General features: G+C 46.2%; 1 protein-coding gene across 1 annotated transcript in view; it reads left to right on the top strand.

Moving 5' to 3' along the window:
* Nucleotides 1–317: 317 nt before the first annotated feature.
* The window catches only part of dnah3 (dynein axonemal heavy chain 3), a 52,530-nt gene continuing 29,333 nt past the window's right edge, over nt 318–23,514 (top strand). Inside the window, exons 1-19 of the mRNA XM_070448299.1 lie at nt 318–335; nt 450–551; nt 695–889; nt 1,249–1,377; nt 1,658–1,850; nt 2,121–2,316; nt 2,890–3,015; nt 5,272–5,467; nt 14,141–14,320; nt 15,015–15,151; nt 15,302–15,407; nt 19,816–19,994; nt 20,234–20,418; nt 20,732–20,855; nt 21,178–21,331; nt 21,545–21,689; nt 21,911–22,122; nt 22,454–22,545; nt 23,057–23,171. Coding sequence (XP_070304400.1) covers nt 318–335; nt 450–551; nt 695–889; nt 1,249–1,377; nt 1,658–1,850; nt 2,121–2,316; nt 2,890–3,015; nt 5,272–5,467; nt 14,141–14,320; nt 15,015–15,151; nt 15,302–15,407; nt 19,816–19,994; nt 20,234–20,418; nt 20,732–20,855; nt 21,178–21,331; nt 21,545–21,689; nt 21,911–22,122; nt 22,454–22,545; nt 23,057–23,171 — 2,784 coding nt within the window. The remainder of the gene's footprint in view (nt 336–449; nt 552–694; nt 890–1,248; nt 1,378–1,657; nt 1,851–2,120; nt 2,317–2,889; nt 3,016–5,271; nt 5,468–14,140; nt 14,321–15,014; nt 15,152–15,301; nt 15,408–19,815; nt 19,995–20,233; nt 20,419–20,731; nt 20,856–21,177; nt 21,332–21,544; nt 21,690–21,910; nt 22,123–22,453; nt 22,546–23,056; nt 23,172–23,514) is intronic.

Below are 23,514 nucleotides of genomic sequence, written 5' to 3' on the forward strand. Positions count from 1 at the left end.
TTGTGATACATTTTAGGAATGGCATTTGCTAAGAAACGACATGTTGCYAGAATGGAAATACTGTCGCGAAAGCACCAGCGACAGGTAGGCTAATTATGACATACTGTAATGGAACGTTTCGGGTGTATTGGAATGTTTCAAATCATTCTGTGTGGATAAAATTGCATCGCACATTGGTGTGCGCAGGTTTTGCAGTGGGTTCGTGTGTTTTAGACACATATTTCAAAKGGTTTAGTATTAAAACATGTTATATCCGCTGTAAAACCACTGCCTCTAGTTTGACGTTACTTATTTAATTGACAATTTCCTAAATTAAAATGGAACGCTTAAAAGAGGTAGGCTATGCTTTGTTTTGATAACTGAATTATGCATACCACATAAGTGTGTTTGTGAATGTAGTGGCCAGAGAGCCTTGCTCAGCTGAGTGAGAGTTTCTTTTTGAACTGCAGATGGAGGATGATTCTATATATAACATGAGTCATGCAAGAGGACTACCTGGTCTCCCACCTCAGCCCCAGGCCTCTAGTGAAGAACCTTCAGAGCTTTACCAAGTAAGACCTTTATGTAAAGAAGCCAGTCCCTAAAGTGCTATTGATAGGGGGGRAAATATTAGTGTGTTCCTTTGTGTGCATACCTACTAGGACGATTCCATGTTATTCCTGCAAGTTAACTCATTACTTTTAAATTGTTCCAGATTGTTCTCAGGCACAGCCATCACCCACCCATCCTCCAGAACACCTCTTGGACTCTGGCTGTCCCTTATAAGGAACAACGGCACCATCGCACCCCCAGTGAGTCCATTGGGAACAACTACAGCCCCCAGGCTCGTCACCTGAAGATCAGAAACCTACAGAGGAGACCTGGAACCGTCAAAGACTCACTTGGGGATGTACCTGCACCTTGTATCCTTTTGGCATTTTCATATGTGAATAATTCTTATTCTGATTCATCCCATTGTTGCTCCTTTGCTGACCACCTGATCGGTGCTGAATTGAGTGGCATCAAAACAATAATATCCAAAACAAGATAGAACATTTGATCTTAATTCTCATTTTAGCATCTAGCCCAGCTGAGAAGAGGAAGAGACTCGCCCCCAGGGGATGGTAAGATACCTATCAAATACATCAACATTAAGTGTTGACCACTGAAATCTCGACAAAGGGGTGTCATTGAAATGGTCTTTGTATGCTTTGTCATCTCAATCCCAGGGATTCAGCTCCTGACACCTCGAACTCACCTGGACTTAAGCTCAGCCCCAGAGAGCCTCTGCCCCCCATCAGCCGACCCCTGACTCCCAAACAGCAGCTGGACATCATGCGGAGCCAAGAGGAACAGATGTGGCCTTTTGAGACAGAACCTACAGAAAGAGACCTGAAGGTAAGCATCCAGAATAGAATAGATAAGGAAATAGATTAGATAGGGAAATAGAATGGAATATGGAAGGAAATAGAATAGATAAGGAAATATTATATATTATATAGAATTACATAGAATGTAATCAAATAGAGGAGAATAGAATAGTGGGAATAGAATAGAGCAGGCAATTAGAATAGTATAGCCTCCAGTCCGTTCAACCAATTTAGTCAGTCAATTGTTCCATTGCTTTCACTCTTTTGGCAGCTTGTTAATTTTGGATGTGTTTTGCTGGTTTCTACAGAGGTACTTGTACTACATTAGTAACGGCGTCCACAGCCCAATGCTGGCCCACCAGCCCCCCCAGCAGATTAAGAACATAATGAAGCTCCTGCCCCCTGGCATTCAGGACAGCAGCAGGGACATGGAGATACTGAAGGGGAAGCTGCTAGACGAGGTCAACAAAGACTACGGCTTCAGTCTCAGGAAGAGCATAGGTAGCAGGAGGATTTGTTACATGACTGCAATGTTTCTTACATGTACTGCAATACTACTTTCATTTATTAATACACTACTTGTAATGAGTGTACTAATAATGTAGATAGTCATTTTAATTGTACTATCCAGCAACAACTTAAAAGAATATAGCCTACACATATTCGCAAACATTCCTATTAAAGCAATGTGGTTGTCTATCAAATCACCCTTCCCCCATTGAAAGTTCCCTTGCCTCCATGTTTTCTGTCTTTCCTCTTGGATTCAACCAGTTGACTACATCCTGAGGGACCCGTCGGAGAGGCAGCGTTTGTTCATCTCCAGCATCCCCAGGYCCTTCCCCAGGAGGGTGATCCGAGGGCCCGTCCCCTGGGCCTGCAACTACAGCCAGGCCCACACCTGGCAGAGCCAGCACCTCTTCACTCTCAACCCCATGATGTTCCACCTGCAGGACCTCTGGGTGAACAGGTAGCCTAGTAGCCTGAGCAAAGACTGGCGTAAAATGAGCATCAACAGTAACCATCTTCCATTTTGTGTCAGGGTTTGTAGTTCCAGTAAACTAGGTAACAAAATGGTTTGTGTAGGTTTACATTCCCCAAATCACAGATCACATTTGGTAGTAGGTCTATGTGTGGCAGAATACACTGTTGCTCTGGCAACCAATCTCATAATGGCATATAAACTGTTTACCAAAAAAAAACATAAGGAAGCAAAACTAAGCTCAGTACCATAACACAAGCTAAACAATTGTTTAAATGCTCTAAGAGCTAATCTCCTCTCTGTGGATCAGAAGATAGAGTTTCAGATACAGTTTCTTAATGGACTTGCCTGAGCCTATGCATGGTGCTCTGTGGATCTCCCGTATTAACCTGCATTAGCTGATCAAACCAAGTGAATCACCATGAACCCCTACTGTTAATAACCATGTCTTAAATGTCTCAAATAAGAGTTGATCGGTGTGCGAAATTAAAGTGGACACACAGTTCAGATAATACAAGTTAACCCTTATGTCTCTCTGTCTTTCTTTTCTCATCCTTTCAGTTTCTCCTCCTTGAGGTTTGTGAGACTAGGGGACCTTTTCTCTGCCAACTTCCCCCTGCTGCCCACCGAGTTTGAAGAGCTGATTCAGAGACAGTGCCAAATCACCAGGGACGACCTGGCTAATAGGTTAGTAACCTACTGTCTTCAGTCAGTCAGGCAGTTAATCAAACAATCAGTGAAACAGTCAGTCAGCCAGCCAGACAGACGGGTAGACAGTCAGTCAAGTCAACCAGATAGACAGACAGTCAGAGCCTGTAAGACAGTCAGTCAGCCAGGTAGACAGACAGACGGGTTGACATACAGGTCGGCAGATAGGCCAAGGTCTGCATGGCTAATCCCGGTGTTGTCGTGAGAGTCTCATGTTTTCTCCTTGTTCACTCTGTCATACCCCTGTCGTGTCTTTCTTCTCACTTAAGGATTCCATTGCAACCTGCTGTGTTTAGAGCAAGGGACCAGTAAACATGATTTGTGGCTGAAATATGAGCCATTGAAATTTCACAAAAATGTGTTGATTTTTTTTCTGAGTTTGTGCCTGCTTGGATACCATTGTTCCCTTATAGTTCAGTCTCCCTTGCCAACCACAGTAGAGCCAAAGGAGATCATGTTCTGGTGTGGCGCTGCCTAAACATTGCACCAGTTGCACCAATGCCTAAACATTGCACCAGTTGCTAGGTTTCGTCCTTTTTCTGGAGGCGGAAACTACATCATAGAGTAACATACATACAGGGGACCAGCAAGCAAGCACCTACTGTATCAGACCACTGTCGGCGGCAGAATGCTGGTGGCAACTTTCCTATCAACCACTGGTGGCAAAATGGTGTCACACCGCTGCCAGCAAGCCTCTATTCAATCACTGGGGGCATATACAGTGAACAAAAATATAAATGCAAAATGTAAAGTGTTGGTCCTATGTTTCATAAGCTGAAATAAAAGATCCCTGCCATTTACTATATGCACAAAAAGCTAATTTCTCTCAAATGTTGTGCACAAATTTGTTACATCCCTGTTATTGAGCATTTCTCCTTTGCCAAGATAATCCATCCAACTGACAGGTGTGGCATATCAAGAAGCTGATTAAACAGCATGATCATTACATAGGTGCACCTTGTGATGGGAACAATAAAAGGCCACTCTAACATGTGCAGTTTTGTCACACAACACAATGACAGATGTTTCAAGTTTTGAGGGAGTGTGCAATTGGCTTGCTGACTGCAGGAATGTCCACCAGAGTTGTTGCCAGAGAATTGAATGTTAATCTCTCTACCATAAACCGCCTCCAATGTTGTTTTAGGGAATTTGGCAGTACGTCCAACCGGCCTCACAATCGCAGACCATGTGTAACCACACCAGACCAGGACCTCCACATCCGGCTTCTGAGACCAGCCACCCACACAGCTGATGAAACTGTGGGTTTGCACAACCGAAGAATCACACAAACTGTCAGAAACCGTCTCAGGGAAGCTCATCTGCGTACTCGTTGTCCTCACCAGGGTCTTGACCTGACTGCAGTTTGGCATCGTAACCGACTTCAGTGGGAAGATGCTCACCTTTGATGGCCACTGTTATTCTGGAGAAGTGTGCTCTTCACAGATGAATCCGGTTTCAACTGTACCGGGCAGATGGCAGACGGCGTGTATGGCGTTGTGCAAGTGGTTTGCTCATGTCAACGTTGTGAACAGAGTGCCTCACGGTGGCGGTGGGGTTATGGTATGGGCAAGGATAAGTTGTGGACAACGAACACAATTGCATTTTATTGATGKCAATTTGAATGCACAGAGATACCATGATAAGATCCTGAGGCCCATTGTCGTGCCATTCATCTGCCGCCATCACCTCATGTTTCAGCATGATAATGCATGGCCCCATGTCTCAAGGATGAAGCTGAAAATGACCCAGTTCTTCCATGGCCTGCATACTCACCAGACATGTCACCCATTGAGCATGTTTGGGATGCTCTGGATCGACGCGTACGACAGCGTATTCCAGTTCCCGCCAATATCCAGCAACTTCATACAGCCATTGAAGAGGAGTGGAACATTCCACAGGCCACAATCAACAGCCTGATCAACTAAGCGAAGGACATGTGTTGCGCTGGATGAGGCAAATGGTGGTCACACCAGATACTGATTGGTGTTCTGATACATGCCCCTACCTTTTTTTTAAGGTATCTGTGACCAACAGATGCGTATCTGTATTCCCAGTCATGTGAAATCCATAGATTAGGGCCTAATAAATGTATTTCAATTGACTGATTTCCTTATATGAACTGTAACTCAGTTTAATCTATGAAATTGTTGCATATTGTGTATATATTATTGTTCGGTGTACATACAACAATCCCTCATTTGGACTATATGAGACCCCAGTGTCTGTGTTTTGCAGGTGGCTGCCGCGCTGTGTGTCCCTGTTTGTCACCTATAAGGACGTTTGGCTGCCCCTGGTGCCCCAGAGTGACGACGTGGCCCCAGTCAGTGCCCAGGAGTTCTTCTCCTGCGTGGCCACCCTCATGTCCCTGCAGCTCCGGAGCCTGATCATTGCCTCCCTGCAGGACCTGCTCCAATTCTTCACCCTGCACCAGGTCTGTCTAACCACTCAACTCTGCCAGGGTTCAACCACGGTTCAACTATCTATACAAGGGGTGTCAAACATATGGCCCGCGAGCCCATTCAATCCGGCCTGTTATCCCTGTTATTTTTCCTGTGGGACGATCTCAATCGACATTCAAATTACTAAAACCAAATCGAAACTGTGTCGAAATAATAATGGACCTACAGTTGAAGTCGGACGTTTACATACACTTAGGTTGGAGTCATTAAAAGTTGTTTTTCAACCACTCCACACATTTTTTGTTAACAAACTATAGTTTTGGCAAGTTGGTGAGGACATCTACTTTGTACATGACACAAGTAATTTTTCCAACAATTGTTTACAGACAGATTATTTMAYTTATAATTCACTGTATCACAATTCCAGTAGGTCAGAAGTTTACATACACTAAGTTGACTGTGCCTTTAAACAGCTTGGAAAATTCCAGAAAATTATGTCATGGCTTTAGAAGCTTCTGATAGGCTAATTTACATCATTTGAGTCAATTGGAGGTGTACCTGTGGATGTATTTCAAGGCCTGCCTTCAAACTCAGTGCCTCTTTGCTTGACATCATGGGAAAATCAAAAGAAATCAGCCCAAGACCTCAGAAAAAGATTGTAGACTTCCACAAGTCTGGTTCATCCTTGGGGAGCAATTCCAAACGCCTGAAGGTACCACGTTCATCTGTACAAACAATAGTACACAGTATAAACACCATGGACCACCATGGGACGTCATACTGTTTAGGAAGGAAACGCGTTCTGTCTCCTAGAGATGAACGTACTTGGTGCGAAAAGTGCAAATCAATCCCAGAACAACAACAAAGGACCTTTTGAAGATGCTGGAGAAACAGGTACAAAAGTATCTATATCCACAGTAAGACGAGTCTATATCGACATAACATGAAAGGCCACTCAGCAAGAAGAAGCCACTGCTCCAAAACCGCCATAAAAAGCCAGACTACGGTTTGCAACTGCACATGGGACAAGATTGTACTTTGGGGAAATGTCCTCTGGTCTGATAAAACAAAAATAGAACTGTTTGGCCATAATGACCATCGTTATGTTTGGAGGCAAAAGGGGGAGGCTTGCAAGCCGAAGAACACCATCCCAACCGTGAAGCACGGGTGGCAGCATCATGTTGTGGGGGTGCTTTGGCAGGAGGGACTGTGCACTCACAAAATAGTGCATCATGAGGAGGAAAATATGTGGATATATTGAAGCAAAATCTCAAGACATCAGTCATGAAGTTAAGCTTGGTCGCAAATGGTCTTCCAAATGGACAATGACCCAACATACTTCCAGAGTTGTGGCAAAATGGCTTAAGGACAACAAAGTCAAGGTATTGGATGGCCATCACAAAGCCCTGACCTCAATCCTATTGTTATGTCCGTGTTGGAATGAGGACCAAGGTGCAGCGTGTAAGCGTACATCTTCTTTATTTGATGAACACCAAAAATAAATATATATATATAATAATATATATATATATATATATATATATATAAACGAACGTAACGTGTGCAGTCTACACAGTAACTATACAAAATCAAGATCCCACAAAATTAAGGTGGAAAACAGGCTGCCTAAGTATGATCCCAATCAGAGACAACGATAGACAGCTGCCTCTGATTGGGAACCATACCCGGCCAACAAAGAAATAGAACACATAGATTGCCCACCCTAGTCACACCCTGACCTAACCAAAATAGAGAATAAAGGATCTCTAGGTCAGGGCGTGACACCTATAGAATCATGTGGGCAGAACTGAAAAAGTGTGTGCGAGCAAGGAGAGCCCTGCGGAGCTCTGTCAGGAGGAATCGGGCCAAAATTCACCCAACTTATTGTGGGAAGCTTGTGGAAGGCTACCCAAAACGTTTGACCCAAGTTAAACAATTTAAAGGCAATTCTACCAAATACTAATTTAATGTATGTAAACTTCTGACCCACTGGGAATGTGATGAAAGAATTAAAAGCTGAAATAAATCATTCTCTCTACTATTATTCTGACATTTCACATTCTTAAAATAAAGTGGTGATCCTAACTGACCTAAAACAGGACATTTTTAATAGGATTAAATGTCAGGAATTGTGAAAAACTGAGTTCAAATGTATTTGGCTAAGGTGTATGTAAACTTCCGACTTCAACTGTATGTAAGAATGCTGTTTATTGACTATAGCTCAGCATTCAACACCATTGTACCCTCCAAGCTCATCATTAAGCTCGAGGCCCTTGGTCTGAACCCCGCTCTGTGCAACTGGGACCTAGACTTTCTGACGGTCAGGTGGTGAAGGTAGGAAACATTAATTCCACTCCGCTGATCCTCAACACTGGGTCCCCACAAGGGTGCTTGCTCAGCCACCTCCTGTACTCCCTGTTCACCCATGACTGCGTGGCCAAGCACGCCTCCAACTCAATCATCAAGTTTGCCGACGACACAACAGTAGTAAGCTTGATTACCAATGATGTCACACCTGCCTTCCCTCGTCACTCGCATCAGCGTTATTGGACTCATCTGGACTCACATATCACATGTTCATTTCCTCCCCTATATTTGTCTGTTCCCTTGCTCTGTTCCCTGCTGCTGCATTGATTGTCTTTTGTCTTAGTTTCTGTTTGCTGACGCTGTGCCTGTCTCGTTATATGTCCGTCATTTATTAAATGTTTACTCCCCGTGCCTGCGTCGTCTCTCCAGCGTCATTCCGCGTGACAGAATACAGCAGCCATACATACGAAGCATCGGGGAGTACTGGCGTTCCGGTTGGAATGGTGGCAGCGGCTCTGGGTTGCCACCGATGGAACCGGGGAAGCCTAGCCAGCTCATCGGGCTTTCACACCCTAGCTGGCTCGAGAGGTTTCCTTGCCCTGGTTGGCTCGGATGGCATCCATCCCACGTCTGGCCTCAGCCGGAATTTCAGTTCTTGTTCGCCCAGGTGGTCCAGTAGTGTTTTTGTTTTGTTGGTGACGTCGGGGTGGATTCCGCCGCCGATGGAACCGGCGGTGCCTAAGCCAGCCTGTCGGGCTTCCACGCCCTGACTGGTTCGAAAGGTTTTCCTGGCTCGGCGGCTTCCCATTCCACATCACACGCCACTGGATCATCGGGCTCCCCTTCTTCAGCGGGATCGACAGGCGTCTTGCCTCAGCCGGATCGTCAGGCTCCCATGCCTGAGCCGGCTCGCCAGGCTTTCACGCTCCTGCCGGTTCGTCGGGCTGTCACGCCCCAACCGGCTTGCCCTGCGCCTATGTCTCGGCCGGTTTGCCCAGGTGGGACGCCGTGTGGGATCCCAAGAGGGAGGGGTACTGTCACATCTGCTCCCGCTCTTCCCTTCCCCTGGCGCTTGAGGGCGCCAGATTACCCTGCATCACACGCTCCTGCCATCCATCACCCACACCTGCCTTCCCTCGTCACTCGCATCAGCGTTAATGTACTCACCTGGACTCATTTATTACATGTTCATTTCCTCCCCTATATTTGTCTGTTCCCTTTCTCTGTTCCCCTGCTGCTGCATTGATTGTTTCTTGTCTACGTTTCTGTTTGCTGACGCTGTGCTTGTCTCGTTATATGTCCGTCATTTATTAAATGTTACTCCCCGTACCTGCTTCGTCTCTCCAGCRTCATTCCGCATGACAGAATGCAGCAGCCAGCATGACAGAATGCAGCAGCCAACATACGAAGCATCGGGGAGTACTGGTGTTCCGGTTGGAATGGTGGCAGCGGCTCTGGGTCGCCACCAATGGAACCGGGGAAGCCTAGCCAGCTTATCGGGCTTTCACGCCCTAGCTGGCTCGAGAGGTTTCCTTGCCCCGGTTGGCTCGGATGGCGCCCATCCCACGTCGGGCCTCAGCTGGATCGTCAGTTTTTGCTCGCCCAGCCGGTCCAGGAGTTTTTTTTGTTTGTCTTGTGTTTTGTTGGTGACGTTGGGGTGGAATCCGCTGCCGATGGAACCGGGGTGCCTAAGCTAGCCCGTCAGGCTTTCACGCCCTGGCTGGCTCGAGAGGTTTTCCTGGCTCGGCGGCTTCCCATCCCACGTCACACTCCACGGGATCATCGGGCTCCCCTTCAGCGGGATCGACAGGCGTCTTGCCTCAGCCGGATCGTCAGGCTCCCATGCCTGAGCCGGCTCGCCAGGCTCTCACGCTCCTGCCGGTTCGTCGGGCTTTCACGCCCCAACTGGCTTGCCCTGCGCCCATGTCTCGGCCGGTTCGCCCAGGTGGGACTCCGGGTGGCGTCCCAAGAGGGAGGGGTACTGTCACGTTCTGCTCTCTCTTCCTTCCCCTGGCGCTTGAGGGCGCCAGATTACCCTGCATCACACGCTCCTGCCATCAAAATTCAAACTCAATTTATATAGCCCTCTTATTACATTTACATTTTACATTTAAGTCATTTAGCAGACGCTCTTTCCAGAGCGACTTACAAGTTGGTGCATTCACCTTATGATGTCCAGTGGAACAACCACTTTACAATAGTGCATCTAACTCTAAGGGGGGGTGGGGTTAGAAGGATTACTTTATCCTATCCTAGGTATTCCTTAAAGAGGTGGGGTTTCAGGTGTCTCCGGAAGGTGTGATTGATTCCGCTGACCTGGCGTCGTGGGGGAGTTTGTTCCACCATTGGGGTGCCAGAGCAGCGAACAGTTTTGACTGGGCTGAGCGGGAGCTGTACTTCCTCAGAGGTAGGGAGGCGAGCAGGCCAGAGGTGGTGAACGCAGTGCCCTTGTTTGGGTGTGGGCCCTGATCAGAGCCTGAAGGTACGGAGGTGCCGTTCCCTCACAAGCTCCGTAGGCAAGCACCATGGTCTTGTAGGGATGCGAGCTTCAACTGGAAGCCAGTGGAGAGAGGGAGGAGCGGGGTGACGTGAGAGAACTTGGGAAGGTTGAACACCAGACGGGCTGCGGCGTTCTGGATGAGTTGTAGGGGTTTAATCGCACAGGCAGGGAGCCCAGCCAACAGCCGAGTTGCGTAATCCAGACGGAGATGACAGTGCCTGGATTAGGACCTGCGCCGCTTCCTGTGTGAGGCAGGGTCGTACTCTGCGAATGTTGTAGAGCATGAACCTACAGGAACGGGTCACCGCCTTGATGTTGGTTGAGAACGACAGGGTGTTGTCCAGGATCACGCCAAGGTTCTTAGCGCTCTGGGAGGAGGACACAATGGAGTTGTCAACCGTGGATGGCAAGATCATGGAACGGGCAGTCCTTCCCCGGAGGAGAGCAGCTCCGTCTTGCGAGGTTTCAGCTTTGAGGTGGTGATCCGTCTCCACACTGATATGTCTGCCAGACATGCAGGATGCGATTCGCCACCTGGTTATCAGAAGGGGGAAAGGAGAAGATTAATTGTGTGTCGTCTGCATAGCAATGACAGGAGAGACCATGTGAGGATTATGGACAGAGCCAAGTGACTTGGTGTATAGCGAGAATAGGGAGGGCCTAGAACAGAGCCCTGGGGGACACCAGTGGTGAGGAGCCACGTGGTGCGGAGACAGATTCTCGCCACGCCACCTGGTAGGAGCGACCTGTCAGGTAGGACGCAATCCAGCGTGGGCCCGCGCCGGAGATGCCCAACTCGGAGAGGGTGGAGAGGAGGATCTGGTGGTTCACAGTATCAAAGGCAGCCGATAGGTCTAGAAGGATGAGAGCAGAGGAGAGAGAGTTAGCTTTAGCAGTGCGGAGCGCCTCCGTGACACAGAAGAGAGCAGTCTCAGTTGAATGACTAGTCTTGAAACCTGACTGATTTGGATCAAGAAGGTCATTCTGAGGAGAGATAGCAGGAGAGCTGGCCAAGGACGGCACGTTCAAGAGTTTTGGAGAGAAAAGAAAGAAGGGATACTGTCTGTAGTTGTTGACATCAGAGGGATCGAGTGTAGGTTTTTTCAGAAGGGTGCAACTCTCGCTCTCTTGAAGGCGGAAGGGACGTAGCCAGCGGTCAAGGATGAGTTGATGAGCGAGGTGAGGTAAGGGAGAAGGTCTCCGGAAATGGTCTGGGAGAAGAGGAGGGGGATAGGGTCAAGCGGGCAGGTTGTTGGCGGCCGGCCGTCACAAGACGCAAGATTTCATCTGGAGAGAGAGGGGAGAAGAGGTCAAAGCACAGGGTAGGGCAGTGTGAGCAGAACCAGCGGTGTCGTTTGACTTAGCAAACGAGGATCGGATGTCGTCGACCTTCTTTTCAAAAATGGTTGACGAAGTCATCCGCAGAGAGGGAGGAGGGGGGGGGGGGAGGAGGATTCAGGAGGGAGGAGAAGGGTGGCAAAGAGCTTCCTAGGGTTAGAGGCAGATGCTTGGAATTTAGATGTGTAGAAGTGGCTTTAGCAGCAGAGACAGAAGAGGAGAATGTAGAGAGGAGGGAGTGAAAGGATGCCAGGTCCGCAGGGAGGCGAGTTTTCCCTCCATTTCCGCTCGGCTGCCCGGAGCCCTGTTCTGTGAGCTCGCAATGAGTCGTCGAGCCACCGGAGCAGGAGGGGAGGACCGAGCCGGCCTGGAGGATAGGGGACATAGAGAGTCAAAGGATGTAGAAAGGGAGGAGAGGAGGGTTGAGGAGGCAAGAATCAGGAGATAGGTTGGAGAAGGTTTGAGCAGAGGGAAGAGATGATAGGATGGAAGAGGAGAGAGTAGCGGGGAGAGAGAGCGAAGGTTGGGACGGCGCGATACCATCCGAGTAGGGGCAGTGTGGGAAGTGTTGGATGAGAGCGAGAAGGGAAAAGGATACAAGGTAGTGGTCAGAGACTTGGAGGGGAGTTGCAATGAGATTAGTGGAGAACAGCATCTAGTAAAGATGAGGTATCAAAGTGCTGTACAGAAGCCCAGCCTAAAACCCCAAACGCAAGCAATGCAGGTGTAGAAGCACAGTGGCTAGGAAAAACTCCCTAGAAAGGCCAAAACCTAGGAAAAACCTAGAGAGATACCAGGCTATGAGGGGTGGCCAGTCCTCTTCTGGCTGTGCCGGGTGGAGATTATAACAGAACATGGCCAAGATGTTCAAATGTTCATAATGACCAGCATGGTCAAATAATAATAATCACAGTAGTTTGTCGAGGGTGCAACAAGTCAGCACCTCAGGAGTAAATGTCAGTTGGCTTTCATAGCCAATCATTGAGAGTATCTCTACCGCTCCTGCTGTCTCTAGAGAGTTGAAAACAGCAGGTCTGGGACAGGTAGCACGTCCGGTGAACAGGTCAGGGTTCATAGCCGCAGGCAGAACAGTTGAAACTGGAGCAGCAGCACGGCCAGGTGGACTGGGGACAGCAAGGAGTCATCATGCCAGGTAATCCTGAGGCATGGTCCTAGGGCTCAGGTCCTCCGAGAGAGAGAAAGAAAGAAAGAAAGAAAGAAAGAAAGAAAGAAAGAAAGAAAGAAAGAAAGAAAGAAAGAAAGAAGAATTAGAGAGAGCATACTTAAATTCACACAGGACACCGGATAAGACAGGAGAAAGTACTCCAGATATACCAACTGACCCTAGCCCCCTGACACATAAACTACTGCAGCATAAATACTGGAGGCTGAGACAGGAGGGGTCAGGAGACACTGTCGCCCCATCTGATGATACCCCCGGACAGGGCCAAACAGGCAGGATATAACCCCAACCACTTTGCCAAAGCACAGCCCCACACCACTAGAGGGATATCTTCAACCACCAACTTACCATCCTGAGACAGGGCCGAGTATAGCCCACAAAGTCTCCGCCACGGCACAATCCAAGGGGGGCGCCAACCCAGACAGGAAGACCACGTCAGCGACTCAACCCACTCAAGTGACACACCCCTCCTAGGGACGGCATGGGGAAGAGCACCAGTAAGCCAGTGACTCAGCCCCTGTAATAGGGTTAGAGGCAGAGTATCCCAGTGGAGAGAGGGGAACCAGACAGGCAGAGACAGCAAGGGCGGTTCGTTGCTCCAGAGCCTTTCCGTTCACCTTCACACTCCTGGGCCAGACTACACTCAATCATATGACCTACTGAAGAGATGAGTCTTCAGTAAAGACTTAAAGGTTGAGACCGAGTCTGTGTCCCTTACATGGGTAGGCAGACCATTCCATAAAAATTGAGCTCTCTATCCATCACCCACACCTGCCTTCCCTCGTCACTCGCATCAGCGTTATTGGACTCACCTGGACTCACTTATCACATGTTAATTTCCTCCCCTATATTTGTTTGTTCCCTTGCTCTGTTCCCTGCTGCTGCATTGATTGTCGTTTGTCTTAGTTCCTGTTTGCTGACGCTGTGCCTGTCTCGTTATATGTTCGTCATTTATTAAATGTTTACTTCCCGTACCTGCTTCGTCTCTCCAGCGTCATTCCGTGTGACAGTAGATGTCCTAACCGACTTGCCAAAAGTATAGTTTGTTAACAAGAMATTTGTGGAGTGGTTGAAAAACGAGTTTTAATGACTCCAACCTAAGTGTATGTAAACTTCCGACTTCAACTGTAGGTATTCCCCTTGTCCAGATGGGATAGGGCAGTGTGCAGAGTGATGCCGATTGCATCGTCTGTGAGTTTGATGCCCCTGATCTATAATTACACACATGGTTTACCCTAACTTGATTACACCCGTTTGATCAGACCAGATCCGCTCTACACTTGATATAGAAACACATACTGTGCCTATATATTTAAATTAGTTCATTATAAAGAAAACCAATGTTATTTWTTCTGTTCTCTATGATTTGTTGGACAGGACGGGAATGACTTCGGTGAAGTGTTTGACGAGATGCGCTTCGTGCAGCCTCAGGTGCTGCTGGTCAAGCTGAGGGTGGAGGAGCCTCGCATTGTCTTTCTGCCCAGCCTTCAAGAATGCTGGGAGCTCATCCACCGGGGCTTCATGGAGATCATCAAGAGCGCCCAGAAACTCCCACGGGTATAAAAAAAAGAACACTCAGCCTCCTGTCCTTTCAGTTCTTCATGATTAATGTTCAGTTGTTTATCTAATCTGTTCAATCTATTTCTGGAAATAAAACATTTCCAATATTAACAGTTTAAAGGGGCAGTGCAGTCCTGTTTTATGATATTTACACCCTATGAGGTTGAAATAAAACTCTGAAATTGTGAAAAAATATGATAATGCCCTTTTAGTATAAGAGATTTTGAAAATAAATCCTGGAATTTCAGCCTGTTTAGATGGGATGGAGTTTTTGGCCCACATCATGACATCACAATCTGATCAGATTATTCTGACCAATGACCATTCATCTTTTATTTGTACATGTATCCTCATACTTTGAAGTGGTAAGCRGGGTAGGCTCAGAGTCTAGATGATCCTAACCGCACAGACTGATAATTTCAATGGCAAAAGGAGGCTCAGGGAAATAAATGATTAAACAAATATTTTGAGTTATTTTCATGGAAAATAACGTATTTATTTATTAAACATACAGTGATGATTTTATAAATGTAATAAAAAAAGACTGCATKTGGGCTTTAAAATCGCTTATTCACATTTGTACCCATTGAATGTGACCTCTATCTACAAAAAAACAAATATAATTAATCTGTTCTGGTGCTTAGCATGGAAAGGATTGTGACTGACAGTTTGTCTGGTCTTCTCTGTACAGGTGGAGTGTAACCTGTTCCCAGAAATCCAGGGACAAGGCCTTTATCTGCACTCCGTCAGACCTGACGAGCTGCTGGTCACAGACCTGATCAACAGAGCCAAGAGCATCTTCCAGAAGAACACTGTGGGACCAAAGAAGTATGGGGACATAACTAAACCTATACTACCTAAATTTGAGTCAACTATCTGACATTCTACTTTCTTCCAATACTTTTATGTTAACCTGTTTGGTGGATGAAGGCTCTTTTAAGAAAATTACTCATTGCAATATTTCAATATGATCTCCAGGTACCTGAACGTGTATAAGAAGTACAGCAACCTACTAGACAACACTGCAAAGCAGGATATAGTGGCGTTTCTCAAAGAAAAACACTCCCTGCAAGGTTTTACTAAGGTAGATTTGCCTCTCTGCCTTCCTTCCTTCAAACACTACTAGTAGACCTACAGTACCAGTCAAAAGTTTGGACACACCTACTTATTSAAGGGTTACTATTTTCTACATTGTACAATAATAGTGAAGACATCAAAACTATGAAATAACACATGTGGAATCATGTAGTAACCATAAAAGTGTTAAACAAATCAAAATACATTTTATAGCCACCCTTTGCCTTGATTACAGTTTTGCACACTCTTGGCATTCTCTCAACCAGCTTCACCTGGAATGCTTTTCCAACAGTCTTGAAGGAGTTCCCACATATGCTGAGCACTTGTTGGCTGCTTTTCCATCTCAATTGGGTTGAGGTCTGGTGATTGTGGAGGCCATCTGATGCAGCACTCCATCACTATCCTTCTTGGTCAAATAGCCCTTACACAGCCTAGAGGTGTGTTGTGTCATTGTCCTGTTGGAAAACAAATGATAGTCCCACTAAGCGCAAACCAGATGGGATGGCGTATCGCTGAAGAATRCTGTGGTAGCCATGCTGGTTAAGTGTGCCTTGAATTCTAAATAAATCACAGACAGTGTTACCAGTRAAGCACCCCCACAGCATCACACCTCCTCCTCCATGCTTCACGGTGGGAACCACACACGTGGAGATCATCCGTTCACCTACTCTGCGTCTTACAAAGACACGACAGTTAGAACCAAAAAATCTCACATTTGGACTCATCAGACCAAAGGACAGATTTCCACCGGTCTAATGTCCATTGCTCGTGTTTCTTGGCCCAAGCAAGTACCTTCTTCTTATTGGTGTCCTTTAGTAGTGGTTTCTTTGCAACAATTCGAACATGAAGGCCTGAATCACGCAGTCTCCTCTGAACAGTTGATATTGAGATGTCTGTTACTTGAACTCTGTGAAGCATTTATTTGTGTCACGTCTGCCTCCGCCACGTCTGCCTCCGCCAAGTCTGGCACTCGAGGGTGCCAGGCTGCCTTCATTACGCACACCTGTCACCATCATTACGCGCTGCAGCGCTCATTGGATTCACCTGGATTCCTTCACTTTGTTGATTGCCCCGTCTATATCTGTTTGTTCCTCCGTTGGGTCCCCGTGTCAGCATTATTGTCATTGATGTCGTTATTTTTCCCCTGTCCAGACACTTTTCCTGTTCTGTTTCATGTCCGTTGTTTATTAACCTTTCTAGCGCAGTCGTTCCGCTARCGGAACCCCTCGACAACATTCCGCTGAAAGGCAGYGCGGGAAATTSAAAAATATTTTKKKGAAATATGTAACTTTCACACATTAACAAGTCCAATACAGCAAATGAAAGATAAACATCTTGTTAATCTACCCATTGTGTTCGATTTCAAAAAGGCTTTACAGCGAAAGCACAACATATGATTATGTTAGTGCAGAGCCAAGTCAAAAAAACACACAGCCATTTTCCAGCCAAAGATAGGAGTCACAAAAAGCCRAAATATAGATCAAATTAATCACTAACCGTTGATGATCTTCATCAGATGACACTCATAGGACATCATGTTACACAATACATGTATGTTTTGTTCGATAATGTGCATAYTTATATCMAAAAATCTCAGTTTACATTGGCGCGTTACGTGCAGTAATGTTTTGATTCCAAAACATCCGTGATCTTGCAGATAGCYACAGAAATCMCAGAAATACTCATAATAAACATCGATAAAAGATACAAGTGTTATTCACAGAATTAAAGATAGACTTCTCCTTAATGCAACCGCTGTGTCAGATTTCAAAAAAACTTTACGGGAAAAGCAGAATCTGAGTACGGCGCTCAGAGCCCAATCCAGCCAAATCCAGCCAAAGAAATTTCCGCCATGTTGGAGTCAACAGAAGTTAGAAATAACATGATAAATATTCACTTACCTTTGATGATCTTCATCAGAATGCACTCCCAGGAATCCCAGTTCGACAATAAATGACTGATTTGTTCCATAAAGTTCCATAAAGTCCATAATTTATGTCCAAATAGCCACTAGTTGTTAGCGTGTTCAGCCCAGTAATCCATCTTCATGAGCACTAGGTCCAGACAAAAACTCAAAAAGTTCCGTTACAGGTCGTAGAAACATATCAAACGATGTATGGAATCAATCTTTAGGATGTTTTTAGCATAAATCATCAATAATGTTCCAACCGGAGAATTCCATTGTCTTTACTGGAACGAGAGCTAACTCTGTCGGGAGCGTGCATCACGAGCCTGAGACACTCTGCCAGACCACTGACTCATTCAGCTCCCATTCCCCMCTCCTTTATAGCAGAAGCCTGAAACAAGTTTCTAAAGACGGTTGACATCTAGTGGAAGCCTTAGGAAGTGCAACTTAACCCCATAGACACTGTGTATTCGGTAGGCCAAGCTTTGAAACAAACCTCAAACCTACAAACCTCAGATTTCCCACTTCCTGTTTGGATTTTTCTCAGGTTTTCGCCTGCCATATGAGTTCTGTTATACTCACAGACATCATTCAAACAGTTTTAGAAACTTCAGTGTTTTTTATCCAATACTACTAATAATATGCATATATTAGCATCTGGGACAGAGTAGCAGACAGTTTACTCTTGGCACGCATTTCATGCAAAAGTGAAAATGCTGCCCCCTATCCCAAACAAGTACTCCCTGTACTTGCTTCTTGTCTCCAGCGTCGATCCTCACAGAATGCTGACACCACTAAAGGAAGTATCAGGGAGTTTTTGTTTTTTGTTTTGGTTGGTGACGTCGGGTCCTGGTGCCATCGCCGATGGAACCGCTAGTGCCTCAGCTAGCTCGTCGTGCTTCCACGCCTTAGCTGGCTCGAGAGGTCTTCTTGCATCGGTCGGTTTGGCAGGCGCCCACCCCACGTCATGCTTCAGCCGGCCCATCAGGCTCCCACGCCTTAGCCAGTTCGTCAGGCTCCCACGCCTCAGCCGGATCGTCAGGCTTTCACGCATYAGCTGGATCGTCAGGTTCCCACGCCTCTGCCGGCTCGTCAGTCTTCTACGCCTCAGCCAGCTTGTCCAGTGCCCATGCCTCGGCCGGCCCGTCAGGCTCACCCAGGTGGGACGCCGGGTGGCACCCCTAGAGGGGGGGGGGTACTGTCATGCCTGCTCCCGCTCCTCCTCTCTGGCTCTCGAGGGCGCCAGGCTGCCTTCATTACGCACACCTGTCACCATCTTTACGCGCAGCAGCGCTCATTGGACTCACCTGGACTCCTTCACTTTTTTGATTGCCCCATCTATATCTGTCTGTTCCTCCGTTGGTTCCCCGTGTCAGCATTATTGTCGTTGATGTCGTTATTTTTCCCCTGTCCAGACGCTGTTCATGTTCTGTTTCATGTCGGTTGTTTATTAAATGTTTACTCCCTGTACTTGCTTCTCGTCTCCAGCGTCGATCCTCACAATTTGGGCTGTAATTTCTGAGGCTGGTAACTAATGAACTTATCCTCTGCAGCAGAGCTAACTCTGGGTCTTCCTTTCCTGTGGCAGTCCTCATGAGAGCCAGTTTCATCATAGTGCTTGATGGTTTTTTGCAACTGCACTTGAAATTTTCCAGATTGACTGGCCTTCATGTCTTAAAGTAATGATGGTCTGTTGTTTCTCTTTGCTTATTTAAGCTGTTCTTGCCATAATTGTGGACTTGATATTTTACCAAATAGGGCTATCTTCTATATACCACCCCTACCTTGTCACAACACAAATTATTGGCTCAAACGCATTAAGAATAAATAAATTCCACAAATTAACTTTTAACAAGGCACCTGTTAATTGACGTGCATTCCAGGTGACTGCCTCATGAAGCTGGTTGAGAGAATGCCAAGAGTGTGTGTAACGGATGTGAAATGGCTAGCTAGTTAGCGGGTACGCGCTACTAGCGTTTCAATCAGTTACGTCACTTGCTCTGAAACCTAGAAGTAGTGTTGCCTCTTGCTCTGCAAGGGCCGCGGCTTTTGTGGAGCGATGGGTAACGACGCTTCGTGGCTGTCAGTTGTTGATGTGTGCAGAGGGTCCCTGGTTCGCGCCCGGGTATGGGCGAGGGGACGGTTTAAAGTTATACTGTTACATGTGCAAAGCTGTCATCAAGGCAATGGGTGGCTACTTTGAGGAATGCCAAATATAAAATATATTTTGATTTGTTTAACACTTTTTTTGGTTACTACGTGATTCCGTATGTGTTATTTCATAGTTTTGATGTCATTACTAATATTCTACAWTGTAGAAAATAGCAAAAATAAAGAAAAACCCTGGAATGAGTAGGTGTGTCCAAACATTTGACTGGTACTGTATAACGTAAAAAATATTCAACAATTTAACATGAATTGCATTGTCAAGCTGAAAATAGAGGCTATTATTCGAATGGCGAATTTGGAGATTGGATGAGAACACTTACTTCTACCCACCCCTTCTCAGAAAATCGAGGGTGTGCAGCAGTTGTGGAAGGAGATTGCCTCAATGCACATCACGGTGCCCCTGTCCATGTTTTGCCTGGACGTTCTGAGCCTGAACAAGGACCTGTGTGACCGCGCTGAGAGGCTGAAGGACAGGCTCATCGTCTTCGAGGTGGACGAGAACCGAGAGCTCAACAAGAGGTGAGAGAGGGAAGAACTCCTTATGTTTTAGATAGAACTACACTACCCATAAGGCCACACTTTACACAAAAATGACTGGATGGTAAATCCACTCATTCACAGTTGACTCAATGATGTAATGCTCCTACTATTGTGTACTAATGTTACTGCTACCTTTGAAGTGTTTGACTTATAACAAAGAGCTAAATCTCCCTTACTGTTGGAAGAAAATAATCGGAAATCCTATATTCTTTTTCTAGCATCTGTCACCGCTATGACGAGATCGCTGCAACCATCACAGGGGCCCCAGGCAACACGGAGGAGCTGGTGGCCCTGAACCAGTACCTAAAGCAYACCAGCGAGGTGACCGTCCACAAGCTGAAAGATGAGATCAACGAGGCTGCCAACCGCCTCAGCTTCCTCTTGGACTACGCCACCCTGCCTCGTGCGTAATGGAGGACCTCTGTCGATAGTTGTTTACAGTTGGGGATTTGGGCATAGAATTGAGATGCACTGAGCAGATATGTTGTTTGGTCATGTAGAGTAGAACACCTGTCGTTCTAGGAAACACATTTCTGCATTGGGATTTAAATGGGAAAATCTTATGGATCGCAAAGGTGTTATCCATAAGATTTCAATTGAATTGAATTGAAATCTTATGGATAACGCCTTTGAAGTGTTATTGCTTATTGTGGTGGAGGTTTTGCATGTTTAGTTCTATACCTACCATGATATCTCTGTGCTCTCTCTCTCTCCAGACGATGATGTGAAGTTGAACAGTAGTGTGTTCCACTGGCCAGAGCAGATCCTGGCTGTGTTTGAGATCAGTAAGAGCCGTCTGGCCACCAGGAGAGTACATGCCGAAGACCACCTCCTCAAGAGGTAACTACACACCAGTACATATTGACAGTCCTGACCCTAATAAGGCTAATCCTCATCCCGAACCATCATGTCAACTTTACAACCGGAACCTCCAATACTAAACCTTGCATGGAGACATCTTCTCTTCTATTCTCTTTTCTTTCACTTCTTTGTTCTCTCTCTCTCTCTCCCTGCCCTCTTTCTCTTCACACTCTTCAAACTTCACCGTAATGCCCTAATACTCTTCGTGAAATGCACACTAAACCAAAACAGAAATACTAGACCAAAACCACAGACGTCTTATGTCTCATGCTGAGTCTCCTCTCCTGTCTCTCCTCCTCAGGACAGCAGAGTTTGACCAGATGTTGCAGTGTGTGGGGAAGGAGGTGGAGGCCTTCAAGAAGAAGGAGCTGATGAGTCTGGAGGAGATGAAAAACAACGTGGAGAAGCTCAACGAGCTCACCTCCTGTCTGGACGCCGCCGTCACCGAACTGGACGTGAGTGAAAGGAGAATCGTTTAAGAATTGTTTCACTTCACTAACTCAGTTTGGACCTGCCTTCACTGAAACTGCTTGTAATGAGGAGCGATATGTGAAACGAATTTGTCAGCCATCGGATCACCTTGTGGGTTTTGTTGCTGTGTTTGCTGCTTTTGCTACTGAATGACTTTCATATGGTACTGGTTTGTCGCCTTCTCCGCTCACCTCCAGGACATCAACAAAGAGGAGACTCTGCTGGAGAAGGAGCAGAGCCAGTTTCCCATGCTGCAGACCCTGATGGGCAACAAGCAGCCCTATGACCAGCTGTGGACCAACTCCCTCAACTTCCAGAACAAATCAGAGATCTGGATGAACGGTACAGAACTATGCCATGTTGTAAAACATTTATCAAGATGTATCATAGTTTTATGATTAATGTCAACTGGTATTACAACTTTACGGTTCCACGCATAAGATTTTTAATCGAAAGAACTGCCTTAATAACTATATATTTTGTTTCTACACATTGTGGTCCGAAACGATTGTTTGTTTGCTTACTTGTTTGTGTACTTTCTCATCTTGCGCCTCACTCCCCAGGTCCCTTCCTCCACCTGAATGCTGAGAAGATCTCAGAAGAGCTGGTCACTATGTGGAGGACCATGTACAAGCTGACCAAGTCCTTCTCCGACCTGCCAGGGCCGCGCCGCGTAGCCGACAGCTTCAAGATCAAGATCGACAAGTTCAAGCAGCACCTGCCCATCCTCACCACCATCTGTAATCCAGGCATCAAGGACCGTCACTGGGAGAGGGTCAGTACCCTGACCCTCCCTCTCTGGAGCTCTGAAGCAGAGCACCAACACTGAACACGGAGACAGAATATCATGTGTTTTTAAGGATTTATGTATGATAACACATTACACAACAGTGTCAGCTTGTCCTAAAATTGGAGTTAGTCTGAAAACGGGTCACATTTAGTTATTTTTTGAAAAACGTTGTGTTCATAAACAGTCAGTAGCCACAGTACAACTCTTATCAGTACCAGACAGTTCAACCTCAGATAAGATGGTCAGTAAGTCCTGCATACCTGTGATCCATGAAGCTGAGATGAATAATTGATGCTTCTCTGTGTCCTGTTCTCAGATCAGCACCATCGTGGGCTTCGATGTCAAGCCAGATGTGGACACCTCACTGTTTAACATGGTGGAGCTGGGCCTGTCCAAGTTCTCCGACAAGTAAGAACCCCTCATTCCTACACTACACTCTGCCTTAGCATTGCGATAGATAGGAGGGACCTGAAATCCAAATAATTGTTGGTGAGAAACAGGGACTGTATTGGTGTTTTATTACCATAATGAGATTCAATGTGGTATTATACCAGTAGCACCTTACTCATTAATACCGTGGCAAGGAAACAAAACACAAAGCGGATTTTACTTCTTTAGGAACCCAGCCCTAATATTGGGAACAAACATCATTATGTTGTCATCCAGAGTCACATCCATTTATTTTCCAAGCTATAGCACACAATATTTTACATACAGCAGGTTTATAAAGGACCAAAGAGTATGGTCTGCTTCGTGTTTTAATTTTTGCTACGGAAAGAATATTGCGATACTGGTATCGTCCCAGCCCGAGTGATATTACCGTTTTCAGTGGGTTTCTGCTCTTTTCCATAAATGTGTTATGTTGTGATTTGCTGTACAATGTGAAGCTGTCTCTGACATTTCCTGCCTCGACTCTCAGGCTTGAGGAGATAGGGGCGTCTGCCAGTAAGGAGTACTCTCTGGAGAAGGCCATGGAGAAAATGAAGGCTGAATGGGCTGAGCTCCGCTTTGCCTTCACCGCCTACAGAGACACGGTAAGCAGCAGCAGGCACGCGAAAGCACACACACACACACACACACACACACACACACACACACACACACACACACACACACACACACACACACACACCTGTCTCTTATACACATCTAGATGTGTATAAGAGACAGGTATTAACTAATTACAGAATTTGCCATCTGGACTTTTAAATTATTAAAAAGTAATCAAGTATGCCAATATTAGATACTATTACACCCTAGACAGGATCAACTTTCTTAAAGGCCCAATGCAGCTGTTTTTTATCTCAATATCAAATAATTTCTGGGTAACAATTAAGTACCTTATTGTGATTGTTTTAACATAGCTTCTTAGCAAGA

This window comes from Salvelinus sp. IW2-2015, linkage group LG18 (genome assembly GCF_002910315.2).
Source record: "Salvelinus sp. IW2-2015 linkage group LG18, ASM291031v2, whole genome shotgun sequence".
In the NCBI taxonomy this organism is placed as follows: domain Eukaryota; kingdom Metazoa; phylum Chordata; class Actinopteri; order Salmoniformes; family Salmonidae; genus Salvelinus; species Salvelinus sp. IW2-2015.